Source organism: Pestalotiopsis fici, assembly GCF_000516985.1.
Source record: "Pestalotiopsis fici W106-1 unplaced genomic scaffold PFICI_Scf_1, whole genome shotgun sequence".
Taxonomy (NCBI): domain Eukaryota; kingdom Fungi; phylum Ascomycota; class Sordariomycetes; order Amphisphaeriales; family Sporocadaceae; genus Pestalotiopsis; species Pestalotiopsis fici.
The window spans coordinates 739,350-755,787 of NW_006917091.1; the positions used below are offsets into that span (position 1 = coordinate 739,350).

A 16,438-nucleotide genomic window follows, 5' to 3' on the forward strand; every position below is an offset into this window, starting at 1 on the left:
GACTTGGATATCCATTAGGCAAACTCCGTCAATCTCACGCCATCGAGTTTGATACTTGCAGCTCACTTTCTTCTCCCATGTCCAATGGCTATCTATGTAGAGATGCAATCGATCATGTGGCCACAAACCCTTACAAAGTGCACACCGCATACAAGATGCCGACAATTCTACTGATAAAAGAAAAGGGCTGGGGCGGTACGGTCCGCAGCCACTCGTCGTGCTTACCTACATACAACAGATAGATAGCAAAATGTACAGGGCATATGGAAATAGAGTTTCTCTCTTGCCGTTGATCAAGGTTCGTGTTACCCACCTTGTTGCAACCACCCGAACGCCCAGTTTGCCAATCTGCTAGCCAGCCCAGTACATTAGCCGTACCAAACATCTCACGGCGTTGCACGCAGTCTTTTGCATACAAGAAATAACTATGCAGCCCTCTTCTTTGCCCAATCATGGACATTCCAGATGAGCAATGTTTCGCAGTAAAGGAATAGTTTTACTATAGTCCCGACGGACCCATTTTATAGTGGCACCTCTTTTTGGTAATTCTATCCTGATGGCAGACAGCCGAGCGGCGTCCGTCGGCAAGTGGGTCACTGGCGAGTCCATCGTTGCGTTTCTCTTTGCCAATCTTGAGCCTCACAATGCCGAACAACAAGTCTTGTTCTTTGAGGCGACGACACTAAAAGCTCGGTCTCTGGCCGACAGCTCGGCTTTGTACCAAGTGGCCCGTCAAGCGTATCGAATTACAAAATCTATTTCCTCACTTGTTTACAAATGAAAGCAGATCTGTCTTGGCACTTTTTGCTTTATTTTATCTTGCCTGTATTACAGAAATAACACTCTTCTAGACTCCACCGTGTGAGAGAGACTATCAATGGTATAATTATCAGGAAACCTTCTTCGCCCATCATTAGGTGGACTCAACAGTCCGGGTATTGCATGTTTTCCACCATCACTCCACTCTCTTTCCGACTTTCATGAATAATAACGTCACCGTATTTCCATCTCTAATGGCTGGCCGCCGTGGCGGCTCCAGAGCCCGGTCGGTTTCCGGCCGAGGCTGCCCCTGTAGTGCCGGGTCTCGCACTCGTTCCTGGTCTTGAGCCTCTACCCGGCAAGTGGAGGCGGTGGTGGTGAGGAGGCGGGTACTTTTCCGGAAGATGCTCAAGCAGAGGGATGGTCAAGCCGTATGGCTCCGTGTGACCCTCGCGGTTGTGCTGGTCAATCTCTACACGAATGCAGCAGTCCAACGATCCGTCATTGTTCTTGCCATGCGTGGCAGGCGATGCAGCCTTGTGCTTCGTGCCGGCTCCTGCTTCACCCTTGTGCAGGAAAGCATGACCATCTTTGCCCTCGAATTCGTGGTCACCTGCTGGCGCGGCGTGCTCGGCATCGGTACCATTGGTGACAGCTCCATTCACAGAACCATTGGCGGTGGCAGCGCGGTTGTTGGGTGAGTTTTCCGTCAAGATGGCATAATTGCGACTTGGCATCGTGACATGGTTGGAGTTCATTGTCTTGTTGCTGTCACCAGGATCCTTGTCAAATAGACTCATGAGCGTCTCATCCGTGTCTGCGTTGAGGTGGTGAATCTTGTTGCGCTTTGCCAGCAGATTTGCAATGGCGGCCGGTGGAGGCTTGTTCACAATGGCAGAAGAAACCACATTGACCATGTAGCGATGGTCGTGCACCGCGGGGATTTTGAGTTCGGGGTTCGAGTAGAAGCGTCCCAAAGCAGCAAGATGGACGTCACCACCCAGGATGGTGATTCTGATGGAGAATTCAGAGCAGATTGTCTGAAGGCGCTCGACGAATGAGTTACGCTCCTTCTTATGAGTCTTGGCCGTGTAGTGGTCGTCAAGATCATCGAGCAAATCAACACTACCATCGAAATGGTTGAAGAGACCGCCACCAAAGCCAAATCTTCGGTTCAAGAACTTCATGGGTGCAATCAAAGGGCTAGAGAAAACGTTTTCCAACCAGGTCAGGCGCTAATTTTTTTTTTGAGTCAGTAACAAAATCGAAATCAGATATGCACCAGATTTACTCACAGGATAGGCAATGGGAATACCGAGTAGCAGAATCATGTGCTTGTAAGGGTTGCCCGATTGCTGCGCAGCACCAAGTTCGCTTCGCAAGCGATTAAAAATCAAGTCATAAGTCTCAGGGTAGTTCACCTGGTGTCGAGTACGTTCTGTTCGGGCATCGATACCCAGGAATGCAATGCGAGCTCCTAGTCTCGAGAACATGTTCATCGAGTGCTCGGCGACATAAGGACCCGGCTTGTGTCCAACAATGTAGCCGGGCTCCGACTGCAAGGTGGGCTCCGAGACAAATGTGTCTTGCAGCTGGTTCTTATCCACTCCATCACCGGCCTCCATGGTTGTAGGGGCGTCGGTGGTGTAAGTCGAGGCCGGTGGTGCCAAGTGGTGCTGGAACAACATGTAGTACTTGTGAGCGGTTCCACCAATGCCACGGAAAACGTCACACTTCATGAACTCGTTGACATATGAACCAAAACCATCGATGATGTCGTGGTCATCCCAGATGTTGAGCTGCGGAATCTGTCCATTGGCCTCGGCAAAGGGCTCAGTCGAGTACCATCTGAGATAGTTATGGAGATAGTACTCATCGCACTCATCACGCAACTTTCCAGGGAAGGGATAATCTCTTCTCTTCTTGGGATTGCCAATGTCACTCCATGGCCTAAGTGGACCATCCACACGAATACCGTCATTGTAGATTTGATCACCTCCTCCAATCATCACGTGAAAGGGGTTCTCAGCATGGCGTCGCAGCACATCGTTCCAGAGGGCCGGACCGCTCCAGGCGTCTTCGTCAGTTCCGACACTGAATCCATTACATGAATGGAACATGATTCTCATCGACTCGGTCGTAGCCGGAATAAAAAAGTAGTTGGTGGAAGACTGCGTTGAGCTCTTGTAGCGCACATCGGTAATGGAGTATGCCCACTTGGTCTCGACTTCCAACATATCACAAGTGATGGAGAACTGCCAGAATGTGTTACGCGGGTCCGAGTAGAGGCACTTTCCCAGCACCTCCGTTCCGTGCTGAGTGTTGATGGCCCCGTTGGTATGGTTGGCCCCACTGGCCCCAGCGCCCTCTCCGACGAGACCATGTTGACTGTCGGCTGTCTCAACCCGTCCTATATGCAGAGTAGGCTGAAAGTGCTGAACCTTGCCTCCTCCCTTGGTCACAATGAGAACACTGCCATACCAGACATTGCCCTCTTGGCGACGGTAGTTGAGGAGCGGACCGCAGATAACCTCTTTGCCATCATGGCTCAGCGCCTGCGCATCCCTAGCTCCGTCCGTAAGTCCATGCCCTTCGTCAATCACGATGGGTTGGAAGCTGCCAGCGCCGTCTGTGCTGGGCTGCTCGGGCTCTACTCTGGTTGAGTTGAGAAAGTTGGTCAGGTCTTTTGTGTTGGCGCTCGCCGTGTGAGGGTCGCGCGCTTCACCTGCATGCTTGGCATAGGCGCCCGACTCCTGGTGGCGCCATTGACTCGCCGAGCGATACGGGTTAGGACGTCCGTTCTCGTCGTACTCGGGTTGAAGTTCGTGGGGTTGCGACATGATGGTTTAGGATGATCGCAACTTGCGCCAGTGGACGAAAGATTTGTAGTTTTTGGAGCTCGAAGACAAGGAGAATAGCGTTGTGCGCACGAGGCGAGCTTTGTAGTCTCCAAGAACTCGATATATGGAAGCTGCGCTGACCTGTTGTGGCTGTGGTAGGACAAACGGAGGGTGGACGAATGAGCACGTAGCAGTCGCTTCTGGATTGTCGGCGCAATACTTATCCCACGTTTTCTGTGAGACGTGGAAACTGGCTAAACGGTAACCGGTCGACTCCTTGTATCACACGCCCGCCCGCGAACGAAGGAGGGAATTCAGAGGTTGGTAAAATTTAGGGTCGGACGGTACGACGCGGGAGTAAGCAGATGCAAGCTCGAAGGATAGCTGTGGGCGAAGCTTGGTTGGTAGCTTGTTTAGCAAACTTGGACGTTGAAAGGAATGCAAAAGAATCAGGACAGGCGGCAGTGACAACAATCACAAGCTGAGAATAGGACAACTGTGGCCAACTACTAGAGGAGGAAATAAAAATAATATTATGAAGCTGGCGAAATTCTTCCCAACTCGATTACAGAGGACCACAAAGTGGGTAGGTATGTAGTGGAAAGGTAGATGGGATCTGGGAAAGGAAAGATCGAGGGAGCTCAAACAGGTACCTTGGCCCACTGCCCTGTGCTGCCCTGCTCAGTAGTCAGTCATCTCAATGCTGGTTGGTAGGGCGATGCAATGCGCCAGGCGCAAGAAGGAAGAGGGAGAAAAAAATAAAAGCAATCTCGGCCAAGGAAGACGTATGCCAAGACGACAAGGTCAGCGATGGAGGGACGCGACTGTCACGATGCTAAAAAGTGGCTAAGGGCCCGAGTCTGCAATTTAAATGGCCGGCATCTCATTCGATGATGCGCATGTATGATCCAGTTGAAAGTAAGTTGCGGGCGTACGTTGATGGTCGTTTATTGTGGTCAAAAGATGATATATTGGCTAAGTGTACTCTATCGGGGCTACGCCCCACTAAAAAGCCTTAACGACCAACTCACGCTAACACAGTGTATCGATCGCACGCGGGCGTACATAGGCTGGTGCCGAGGGGTTGAAACTACTGTCAAATAGTATACATTATGAACGATATATTCGAAAATAGCATTGACTACAGAGAGAGAGAAGGCTACTGGCATTGACTTTGTTTGCTTCATTATTCCGCCTTCTTTTTTGTCAAAGTCCAAAAAGCTCAAGGTTGGTTCATGTTTGCGACCGAACCTAGGTACCCTGCCTAGGTACCTACCTGGTCAGTAATGTACACTAAAACTGGGACTGGGTTTCCTATGAACTGCTCAAGTGGCTCTAGACGCGACATGCCGGTCAGAGCTCCAGCCTAATCTACACATCAGCTCATCTCAATTGAAACAAGAAGCGCACAGGGGCGACAAGTTGGAGGCCGCTTGGATATGAGACACTACAATTCGTTTTCTCACATGTGCCAATTATATAATATCTCTTTCTTTTCCTGTTCCATTTCCACGTATGATTCGTTGCAAAAGAAGATGCAAACCATGCCGCAACCCGAGCAATGCATCGCACGTAGCATCATCATCTTTCCTTGTCACTGATGACTGCATCTGCATCAATGTACCTGCCGGCCCCAGCTTCCCAGCCAACCAGACTTTTTCTTTTCTTCTTACGGGAAGCTAATTAAGCTGCAGGGGTGAGCTGAGACTCGAAGGGGAATTGGGGCAGCTCAGCAGCTCTGCCGCAAAAAAGATGCGGATGGGGGAGGGGAGGGGTGTGAAAATGGTCATTTCCAGTGGGTGGGGAATTTCAAGATCTCCATTTGGCATTGGCAAGCATGGCAAGTAGCATGGTGTTATGCCTCGATCCCTGCTGGGGCCGCCCGCTATCTAAACCACCAAATCATATGACGTTGATTGAAATGCCAAGTCGGTTCTAGCGGCACGTATTGTCGTTGCAAACTTCAATGGTTGGGAAAAAAAAACGAAGTTATCGTGAATTAATCTGCGAGCAGTGGCCAAGAGGAATTTATACAATCATACAACATCAAGCATTATGGAAGGGGGAAATACAAGATCAATGTACGACAGTAGCGGGTCATGTTAGACCCATCTTACCATATTCCAAATCATGGCTGAGCAGGTGGACAATGCACAATATGATACTATAAATTCTATGGAGTAGGAGCCACCTATAATCTACCAGTACGATGCAAACACCATGGTAATGTACATTTCTAAATAAGCCAAGCCTCGTGATACTCATTTGCGCAATGAACGCCTCCTTCAAGCTTCCAATGGGAAAAGGACAGTAGCCAATCGGGCTTACTTTTCACTGCTGGGCTTTTGCTCCACCAATTTGCCCATAACATCTATCGTCTTGGACTGCTCCTTTTCCCTTTCCGCCGCAGCCTTTGCGCGGTCCGTCATGTGCTTCTGTACGAGCTCAATGCCCAATAATCCGGCAGCAATACCGCCAAAGTGCGAAGCAACGTCGAGGTTCATGGCCGCTCTCGAGATGGAGAACAGACCTGCCCAGACATGCAGACCAACGATGAGACCGAGGAACACCGCACCAGAAGGTCCCGAGTAGGGATCCGGCGGCAGTCCCATGAGCTTAAACTCCTCCTTTCTGTGCATCCAGAAGAATGCTGTTATGATACCGTAGATGGCTCCTGATGCGCCGAGCGTGGTGAACTGAATTCCGCGGAACAGCACGAGATTGAACATGCTTGCCAAAAATCCAAGAGTGCCCGATGCAAAATAAATGGCCAAGAAGTTGCCCCGACCAATCTCGTCATGAAGACGAATACCAAAGAACCAGAGCGCAAGCATGTTGCCAGCCATGTGGCCCCAGCTGTGATGGGAGAAGATGGCGCCGAGGAGCTGCAGAGGTCGGGGAGTCGCGGGGATTACCAGCATGTATCTGTTCAGTATAGACCATGCGGGCGGGAACTTCCAAAGGGCAAAAATTCCAATGTTGATGAGCATCAGTCCAATACAGGTCGCGGCAGCCGGTGGTATGTCGGGCCACACTCTACGATCCCGCTTGGGCGGCGTGTAGTAGGCAGCCAGCACGAGACATGCGCCGAGGACCAGCAGTGTAAACGTGGTAGCGGGTAGCAGACGCTCCCAGGCCTTCATCTCGGGCGGCGCTTGAAGGTCCGAAGTGGCTCGCTCTGCGTGCTTTTGCCTCCAGGGGCTCATAGCTTTTGGTGCCGCTGTCTCCGTTTGTAGACCACCAATGTTACCCAGGGCCTCTTCTTCTTCACGCTTGAGTCGCTCCTCCTCCGCAAGTCTCTCTTCCTCTTCTCTTTTGGCAATATTGCGCTTGCGAATCCGGTCAAACATGGTCTCTCCATACAGCGAGCCATCGGCCTCCTTCCGTGGTAGACGGCCCGTCGGCAGTTGGGGCTCTTCTGTAGTGTCTTGCACCTCGGCTGAGGTGGCTCGGGATTTTTGTACACTTGTCTCTTCGTGCTGCTCCTGAGTCTGTTCGACGGCTACTTGCTCTTCGAGAAGTCGCAACTCGTCTTCGGCTCGTAGACCAGCATTGATCACCTCGTCTACCGGAATATGCTTGCGCAGATATTCAAGCGCCTTGATCTTCTCGTCCGCAAGGTAGTCGGCAGTGTTCTGTTGCAGGTCCGGATCGTCCAACGTTCCCGCCACTCTGCGTCCGTGTATAATCTTGAGCAGTTGATTTGCGCTCGTCGGGGTAATTTTGGACCCGAATATCTGTTTAACCTCTGTCCCATTCAATGGCTCCTTGCGAAAGGGTAGCCCTTTTGCATCTTCGTAGCTGTCGGGTAGCTGACTGTAGTGTACTATGGCGCGGAACGTGAATATGGTTCGGGCCACGGTCCGGGGGAGGAATTGATCATGCTTTGATTGCCGAGACTGTCGCAGCAGCATCGACGGGCGGCCGAGGCCTATGCTGCAAGTGTGGCATGACTGCGATTTGACACGCGACGTCGTTGATAGCTGTCTGATGGCGGCCGCCGTGGATTGCCTGCAGATGGCCCGAATGCCAATCTGGAAGCTCGACGCCGGCGCCGCCAGCGAGGTAAGGACGTTCATGACCCCCTTGATCTCAGACCCGAGCGCCGGATCTGGCTGAACCCATGGGAGGCACACGAACGGGGTAATAAATGCTCAGGGAGCTAGAGGGTCGAAATGGCCGATTCCAAGATGTTAAGGTGTGACGGTCGTATGAGAGCTATCTGCTGTACTGGGAAATTTTAGTTACAGCTTCCGGCACTTACCGAGCTAGTGGAACCCGGACTAAGCATTGCACGAGTATCGACAATACAAGACCTACATTTTGCATCTTCACATTGAAAAGACTCCTATGTTCTTACTCTTTTTCTAATTTCTCTTTACAACTTCTTTTTCATTTCTCATTTCTATCTGATTTTAAACCTTTCATTTTCCTTTCACGTACGATTTCTAGGAATTTTATAATAATAGTAGGTTCGCTGGTGCCAGGAAAGCAAAGCTAGCTACTATACTGGTGTTTGGTAGGGAGTGATGGTCAAAACGGAAGTCTTCTAGGTTAGGAGTTTCATCAGAATAATTTCAGGGTTGCGACGGGTGAAGTGAACGTCAATTATTTCGCCAGAGATGTACCACCAAAAGCATCCAGGCAAAGCGCAACCATTGTGCTCTGCCAGGTGCCAATAAGGAACGTATTCCAGCTTGTGCCAGCAATGATACTCGTTCACATCAATTCTAGACAGGGTATCTTAGGGATAGGTTCCAACACTGTTTATGAGAATTGATAGAACTGATGACTCAGTTGTCAGCTCAGTTTATGCTAAACCTAAAGAAAACATGGTTGTCCCATCAATTAAGCATTAGACTGGTCAAAGTTTCGGATCAAATCGTAATAGAACTTCAGAGCCTCCACATGCGAGTACATGTCGATGGCCTCATCAACAGTGTGGATATTCTGGGATCCATCCTTGCGCGTCGGTACCCAGCGGTAGACATTGTCGGACAATTCTTAAGAAGTCAGTTATTCATACTGGTATAAGCGCTGCAAAGAGCCGACTTACTCAGGTAGTATCTTGTGTCAGTGTTTCCGGTCATCAATTCACCAACCGGGACGACTGTGCCGTCGGGAAAGGCAAAAGTGTGCTGGATGGTACCCGAAAAGACATCCCACACGGCACCAGAGGTGAGCGAGATGGGCGCATTGTCAGTACCCTGCTTGGCCGTGATGGTGAGGGTTCCGTTGTAGTCGACATCATAGGCCGGGTGGAACTCTTCAAAGGCCGCCTCGCCCTTGTACGCCTCAATGGCGACGCCGTACTTTGCGGCAATGGGCTTGGCGAGGCTCAGGACCTTCTTCTTGATCTCGTCGGCCGTGTTGTGCGGCGCCACGCGGTAGTTGACGCCGAGCTTGACCTTCTCGGGCATGGCGTTGATCTTGAGGCCGGCGTTGATCAAGTCAACTGACTGAGATGTCTGAATACGGAATTGAGTGAAGCGGTCGACGGTAGCCAATTCTTGGGCAAGAGTGTCGAGGTCGCCAGACTTGATCAGCTTGGTGACTTCGGGTTCTGCATTCGGAGAGTACCTGGCCTGGCAGACCAAGTGGTTGTAGATTGGCGAATCCTTGATCAGCTTGGGCTGGTAAGGATTGGCCTCGAGCTCAACGACAATCTCGGACATGATACCAATACCAGTGTGAGGCAGAGGAATGGACGAGTGACCTCCATTCACCTTGAGATCCAGCCAAACATCAATGTGTCCCTTCTCTGTCACGGCGGGCAGAGCGTCTAAACAGTATTAATGATGAGAAGATAGGTAATACGCGATGGCTCTGGTTCACTTACAGAGAACCTTGTCCTCCAACAGCTCAAGGCCCATGCCGCCCTCATCCAAGATGATGGCCATGGATTGCTCTCCATACCGTTCCTCGAGGAAAGGTCCAATGGTACCAGCACCACGGGTTCCAGACTCTTCATCAAATCCGAGAGCCACAAGGATAGTTCGCTTAGGGACCCACTCTGAGTTTGACAGAAGTGTCTCGAGGGCCGAGAAGATGGCAGAGAGACTGTTCTTGTCATCTGATGAACCTCTTCCCCACAACCAGCGTCCATCGAAATGGGCCGAGAAGGGCGGGTACTTCCAGCTCGATGCGTCTTGCACAGGCACGACATCTTGGTGGGCCGTCAACATGATGGGCTTCAGAGATGAGTCTGTGCCTTTGATGGTGAAGACCAAGCCAAAGGTGTTGACAGTTTCACGGGTCATCCGCGCGTGGCTACTTACATTAGTACAACTCGTGCACAGTTGTCAATTTCCCGACGGACACAGGAAAACACGACTTACACAGTAGGATACAGCTCTTTCAATGTATCGTGGAGAGTGTAGAAGATGTCCCATCTGGGGTCTTCACCGGGTTCACCATTGTCATCATATGAAACAGACGGCACCTTGACAAGAGTGCCATGGCGCTCGACCTGCTTCAAGAGGGCCTTCTCATTGTCAAACAGTTCCTGCGCCGACGGCAGACCATCTGCAGAAGGGTCCAAGACTTTGGGCAGTTCGCACTGAAAGTCCTGTGACTCGACCTGCCCCAAAACTTGTTGTCCTCCGTTGGTGGCAAGGAACGGCCGTCCGGTTGCCGCCGATAGGACGACCGGCAACCCGGCCGCCGTGGTCAACTTTGACCAAAGCATCGTACTTGGTCTATCGGTTCAAAACAGGACAAGAAAAAATGATTCAGGACCGCAATCGAAAGCAACAACACGACTATCGTAAACGCACGCTACAGATTGTGGTTGAAGCACGGAGAATCAATTGAGAAACTTTTGCTGCTCACCGAGCGCTTAGAGATGTCGCATCGCATCCGCTCCGATACAAGGCCTATGCAACTTACCCCAAAAATGGCGTCAGGATATGGGATTCCACAATTGTCCCCCCAGATCCCCCAAGAGGTAAAGACGGCGTTCGCGTATCAGGGATCTCAATGCAAGAATGCGGGGGCACGATAGGCTTTCTCCGATGGTGTGAGCGGGCAACCAGTAATTTGTAATAAGCGAAAAGGCATATAATCTGTACGGAATATGTCGTACTTCGTTTGCCGTCTCAACAGCTGGTCACGATGTGAATTTCTTTCCAAGTGTCCTTTTTCTTTCCCACTTGATGCATTCTCTTCTATCAAGTACATTGCTATTATTTGATGGATTGTATACTTCAATTGCAGACAATTGCAAAAGGCGAGCAGCCAATCCGGCATCCGATCCGACAAGGCCGATATCTTTCGGCTCCCAGGTCCGAATGTCGGTGCCCCGCAAATAGTGCACCTAGGTTGGTAGTATAATAAGACTATGAAAACCTAAAACTGCTGAATACTACCAAAAATCCCCAACATCTTCAACAAAGACTTAAGCACCACGGCTGGTAGTTGCCCGTAACGCGCCCATGAGTTGCATGCAAGCTGACGGAATGCCACCTGCCCAAATATAGCACCACCTCTGGTTTATTCTCTCTTTTTCTTTTCGTTTTCTTCTCTTTTTTCTCTTTCCTTTCGGGTATTACAAAATATACCTGGGTGCCTAGTTGACAATAACGCGGCGAATAAAGTCATCATAACGTGATTCACCCGAAGAAAAAAAAAACAGAAGTTTGAAATTGGCCTGCTTGACCGTAAGAACACCAAAAAGCTTCAAGAGTCCAGAGACTGTCCCCTAATGTAGGAATCGCACCAGTGACCTTGTTGTTTATCCTTCAACATAACTTCACCGCCTTTCAACCACTTCTTAAGATCTGATTTCTATGATGAATATATGACCTGAATCACAAGCTGTGGCAATATCCGGGCGGTAACCAAAAGAGAGCTCTCCCGACTTGCACAACCCAATCTTTGTCTTCACTGATGTAGAGCTATTCGCTCTGTCATCTTCATTCTCCGTAAGCCATAAAGGAATAATGGCGTCGTCTGGTAGGCTGTCCATATAGACTTTGGTATGAATTATTCGTGTGCAAATACTTGAATAGAGGACCCAATCGTTCTCAACCTTATTAACCGAGCTTATGGGTACAATCTGTCTACCACTTGACAGCGCGACTTTATCCGCAAAGTCAAATGTGTCTTGATTGCCATAAAACGCTCCTCAGAAGCAATATGGCTAGGCTAATGAACGCAGGAATATTGAACTGACATCAATGGGTGAGGATATTCGAATATGTAGAAAGCCAAAGGATACTGAGAATCTAGGCAAGTTGGAATGATTGGACCCGACGCCGACGAGTAGTCAGAGGTCACTATACAAAGAGCCTCTCATTCAGTGTTACTTTCCGGCACGAATGTCTTCGGCAAGATGACCATTGTACACCATTGATTTATGTAAGTAAAGCCGACCGACATAGACCTGATCCTTTTTTTTTTTCCTTGGCCGAGGACGACATTGTCGTCCCTGACGCTGAGGCCCTATGGTCGTAGGCCATACCGGCCGCGATTCGTTGCAAAGAAGCGACGCCAGGTACGCACCGCATCTTTCAAAACAAAACGTTATTCTCTGACCTTCTATGGTAATTCTTACCTCCATGTAGAGCATGGCTGAAGTCGCGCGATCATTTTCATCGAGTGTCGCTTGCATGCAGTATGTTTTTGGCAATCGGACAATGTTGGAGAAAATGCCATGTATTGTGATTTGGATGACTGCTGCCAGTAGCACGCGATGAATGGATTTTCGAAGCGACTCTACTTCGTAGACGAGCGACACTGCCTTTGGGCCAGCGTCATGTGATACACCTGCATATTCTGTGATTCCGCCTGGGCAGGGCCCTGACTTTTGCATTTCAGCTCCATGTCAACCTCTGTGCCTAACCTAGCCAGCCTAGGTACCTTCCGGGGCGGCGCTTACGCGCGAACCACGAAATCTGCCTTGCCAACGCCATTACATTGACAGAGGCCCGGAAGTGTGCATTGCAGCCAAAATCCATCACAATGCTTCCGTGAGTCAATATTTTTCACCAAACAACTGCGATCGAGCAGCCCACGAAATGATTGTGAGGTCCACCGAGTGCCTGCTGCAGCAAATATTGTCTCCATGAGATCAACGTGTGACTGAACATGGACCCCCCACCGAAGCGACGGAGACTCGACGAGCCGCCTCCACATCCAAGAGATGGGTGGTTGAGTGATGCATCAAACACTGGACCTCGCAGTAGTCATTCAACGAGCGTCTTCGATGGCACAGGCATTTCGACTTCCCACGGCGATTTTCGTGTCGGACGCGATGTCAATATCTTTACGAATCACGGTGGCCACTCACAGCCTATTGATACCAGAAGCGCACTTCTCGAGTCGCTCCGATTCGACCAGATCGATGCACGCCGGCTGACCATCAAGAATGCTTACTCTCACACCTGTCGCTGGTTCCTGGAGACCGAACAATACAAGCAGTGGGACGCCAGGGGATCCTTGCGCGGCCGCCATAATGAGTTTCTGTGGATCAAGGGCAAGCCGGGAGCTGGAAAGTCGACCCTTATGAAGTTCCTACATGGCCACATTTCCAAACAGATCACCAAAAATGCCAGGAAGGAAGCCCTCATATCTTTCTTCTTCAATGCGCGGGGCCAAGATTTAGAGAAGTCAATTGCTGGCTTATACCGCTCCTTGCTACTACAGCTACTGGATATGAAGCCAGATTTGCAATACGTCCTAGATTCGTTTAGACCAGGTCATGAATGGACAATTGAGTCACTTACGTATGTCCTGGAGGAAGCTGCTCAAGGCCTTGGAGAGAGTCAACTTGTCTGTCTAATTGACGCACTGGATGAATGCGATCAAGGCCAGGTCCGCGATATGGTTACCTTTCTGGAAAGACTCACACTGGACCGGAGCTCACTACGTATATGTTTTGCCAGCAGACACTATCCGTTTATCAACATACAAACAGACCTCAGTACCGTCCTCGAAGAGCGCAAGGGCCATCAGGAAGACATAACAACATATCTGAATAGCGCACTACGGATTGGTCGCAACAAGCGTGCTGAAAAGATTCGCTCTAGACTGCAGGAAAAAGCATGCGGTGTTTTTATGTGGGTTATCCTCGTAGTCGATATCCTGAATAAAGACTACAACGCTGGGGACGTACTTGAGCTCGAAGATAGGATCGAACAGCTACCCGGAGACCTTCATTCGCTTTTCCGCGATGTACTGACCCGCTATACGGATAACCGGAAAGAGCTTCGGCTGTGTTTTCAATGGATATTGTTTTCAAAGCGTCCTTTGACCCCGTCACAGCTATATATTGCGATATTATCGGGATCGAATCCAAAAAGATTATCCAAATGGAATCGTGATGACTTCGAGGAAGCTGATGCCGAAAGATATATACTTGATAAGTCGAAAGGACTGACTGAGTTGACCAAGTCCAAAATCCCGACCGTACAGTTTATGCATGAGTCAGTAAATGACTTCTTACAGAAAGAGAATGGTCTTATTTGGCTGTTTCCCGATTTGGAGGCTAATATCGAAGGATATAGCCATGAGGCACTCAAAGATTGCTGCTTAGCATACACGAGCATCGTGGCCGATCAGTTTGCGGTCGAGTCATCAAAGGAGTTGTCTCGCTACAAAGCGATTCGTGCATTTCCGCTACTGGAATACGCCAATCCAGGTACCTTGTATCACGCTGAAGAGGCGGGAAAATACGGGATTAAGCAATGCGACTTTCTGGCAAACTTTCCACGATTGGAGTGGGTGCGACAACGAAACATCCTCGAAAAGTTTCAAAATCGTTGGTACACACTGCAGGTCAGCCTTTTATACATTCTGGCTGGGGCCGGGCACTCGACGCTGATCAGATCCTACGAAAACCGCCAGTCATGTTTTGAGATTGAAGCCGAGCGTCACAGAATTCCGATTTTGGCAGCCATAGCAAGGGCGCAGAGGCCAACAGTGCAGGTGATGCTAGAGCTCGAGGCAATCAGAATGTCATCTCTTAATTTTGAAGAGTTCTGCGGCCGATATCCACCACGACCAGATGAACCGTCAACACTAGACTTTCAGTTCAAGGCTGGCCAACAGATACTTCCTCAGCTTGTTGAGCATGGCAGCGACTTTGTTTCTATGTTCTTCCTCATGTCGAGGTGTGCAGAACTGACAGAGAAAGAGAAAGACGATCTGTTATATTTGGCATTGAAATTTAACAGACCGGCGACTTCGAAGTTTCTCATCAACTGCGACTCTCGTATACCGGAGACCTTTTCGGAAGGCATGACGCCACTGCATTATGCTTCTTCACAAGGGAATAGCGAGCTAGCAAAGTTGCTCCTTGATCGTGGCAGTGACGTGTTAGCAATCAACAAACGTGGAGAGACAGCATTGCATCTAGCTTCATCAGTTGACATGGCTAAACTTCTCATCGACTACGGAAGCAATATTGAGGCTATTGACGGGCAAGGTCGCACCCCCTTATTGAGCATGTGCATTAAAGGGTCAATCGCAATGGCTACATTTCTCATCAAGAGCGGCGCCAATGTGTTGGCTACTGACAAGAGAGGAAATGCCCCATTGCACGAGGCGTGGCGAGACAAGTCAGCTTTACTGGCCATGCTGCTCGTCGAGAAAGGTGCTAATGTTTCTGCTACCAACGAGAACGGAGCAACACCATTACATGAGGCAGTGTGTTGGAGTACATCATCGTCAGTGGCATTGGCTAAACTTCTTATTGATAGCGGTGCGAAGGTTTCCGCCACTATCAATATAGGAGAAACCCCATTACACAGGGCATGCTTGAGGAATTCGTCCGCAATGGCCAAACTTCTCATTGACCACGGCGCCAGTGTGTCGGCCATCGATCGGAACGAACGCACACCATTGCATTTTGCTTGCGACTCAGGGTCAGTCGGAGTAGCCAGAATTCTTGTCGACAACGGGGCCAATGTGTCGGCTATCACAAAGGATGGAAATACACCATTACACAATGTGGCGCAGTGGTCAAGGTACTTCCCTTCCAGAATGGCAAAATTTCTCATCGACAATGGAGCCAGTGTGTCGGCCCGTAACCACAAAGGAGAAATCCCATTACATCGAGCTGTAAGTGGAAACTTGTACGGAACAGAAGCGAGAGAAATGGTCAAACTTCTTATCAAAAATGGCGCAGATGTATCGGCCGTTGACCAGAACGGAGACACATCATTGCACCACCTGGGTGCATACTCAGCTGAAGTGGCCCGAGTCTTGATTGATCACGGTTCCAATGTCTTGGCAACCAATAATGACGGACAGACGCCATTGCATTGCCTTGCGAGAAGGGATCACAATGGCACGTTGGTCAAGCTATTGATTGACCATGGAGCTGATGCGTCAATTGGCGATCACTATGGAAATACACCATTACTGGTGGCTTCCTCTCTGGGGAATATTGCAATAGTCCATTTACTTCTCGATTGTGATGTTGATGTTTCGGCGGCCAACAAAGACGGGAAGACACCATTGCTGGCAGCTTCATCAGGGAAGCATTATAACGTAGTCGAGCTACTACGTGCGCACATACACCTAGGTACCTAGGTATACTAAGTACATATAGTGGACGAAATAGTGTAGGATTATTTCGTATACTATAGAAGAACCTAAGTTCTGGATAAGGTTCAAGTACAACAACTTATAGCTGTCAGTAACCTATCAATTAATCTTGTTGCACATTTACTTCTTCCGTTGCTGCCGTTCAAGATACGTTTGAAACTTTATCTGCCAGAAGGAATGTAGCACCATCTCTCGCCCTTTCTGTCGATCTGCACCTTGTCCGTGTGTATTTTCCCTTCAGACATTACAGAATATGATTTATAATAGTGACTTGGCATATAATGATAACA

General features: G+C 49.6%; 4 protein-coding genes across 4 annotated transcripts; 1 reads left to right on the forward strand and 3 right to left on the reverse strand.

Moving 5' to 3' along the window:
- Positions 1-1,010: 1,010 nt before the first annotated feature.
- On the reverse strand, positions 1,011-3,599 carry PFICI_00238 (uncharacterized protein; the record flags this gene model as incomplete). Its single annotated transcript, XM_007828819.1, has 2 exons — positions 1,011-1,994; positions 2,055-3,599. 2 exons carry the CDS (start codon positions 3,597-3,599, stop codon positions 1,011-1,013), a joined length of 2,529 nt encoding a protein of 842 aa, XP_007827010.1.
- A 2,324-nt stretch (positions 3,600-5,923) lies between these two features.
- PFICI_00239 (uncharacterized protein) lies at positions 5,924-7,678 on the reverse strand (the record flags this gene model as incomplete). Its single annotated transcript, XM_007828820.1, has 1 exon — positions 5,924-7,678. The coding sequence occupies one exon, from the start codon at positions 7,676-7,678 to the stop codon at positions 5,924-5,926; it is 1,755 nt and encodes a 584-aa protein (XP_007827011.1).
- A 769-nt stretch (positions 7,679-8,447) lies between these two features.
- Positions 8,448-10,287, reverse strand: PFICI_00240 (uncharacterized protein; the record flags this gene model as incomplete). The annotated part of the gene is made up of 4 exons (XM_007828821.1): positions 8,448-8,602; positions 8,656-9,381; positions 9,439-9,869; positions 9,938-10,287. The coding sequence occupies 4 exons, from the start codon at positions 10,285-10,287 to the stop codon at positions 8,448-8,450; spliced, it is 1,662 nt and encodes a 553-aa protein (XP_007827012.1).
- A 2,399-nt stretch (positions 10,288-12,686) lies between these two features.
- Positions 12,687-16,133, forward strand: PFICI_00241 (uncharacterized protein; the record flags this gene model as incomplete). Its single annotated transcript, XM_007828822.1, has 1 exon — positions 12,687-16,133. One exon carries the CDS (start codon positions 12,687-12,689, stop codon positions 16,131-16,133), a length of 3,447 nt encoding a protein of 1,148 aa, XP_007827013.1.
- Between the last annotated feature and the right edge of the window lie 305 nt (positions 16,134-16,438).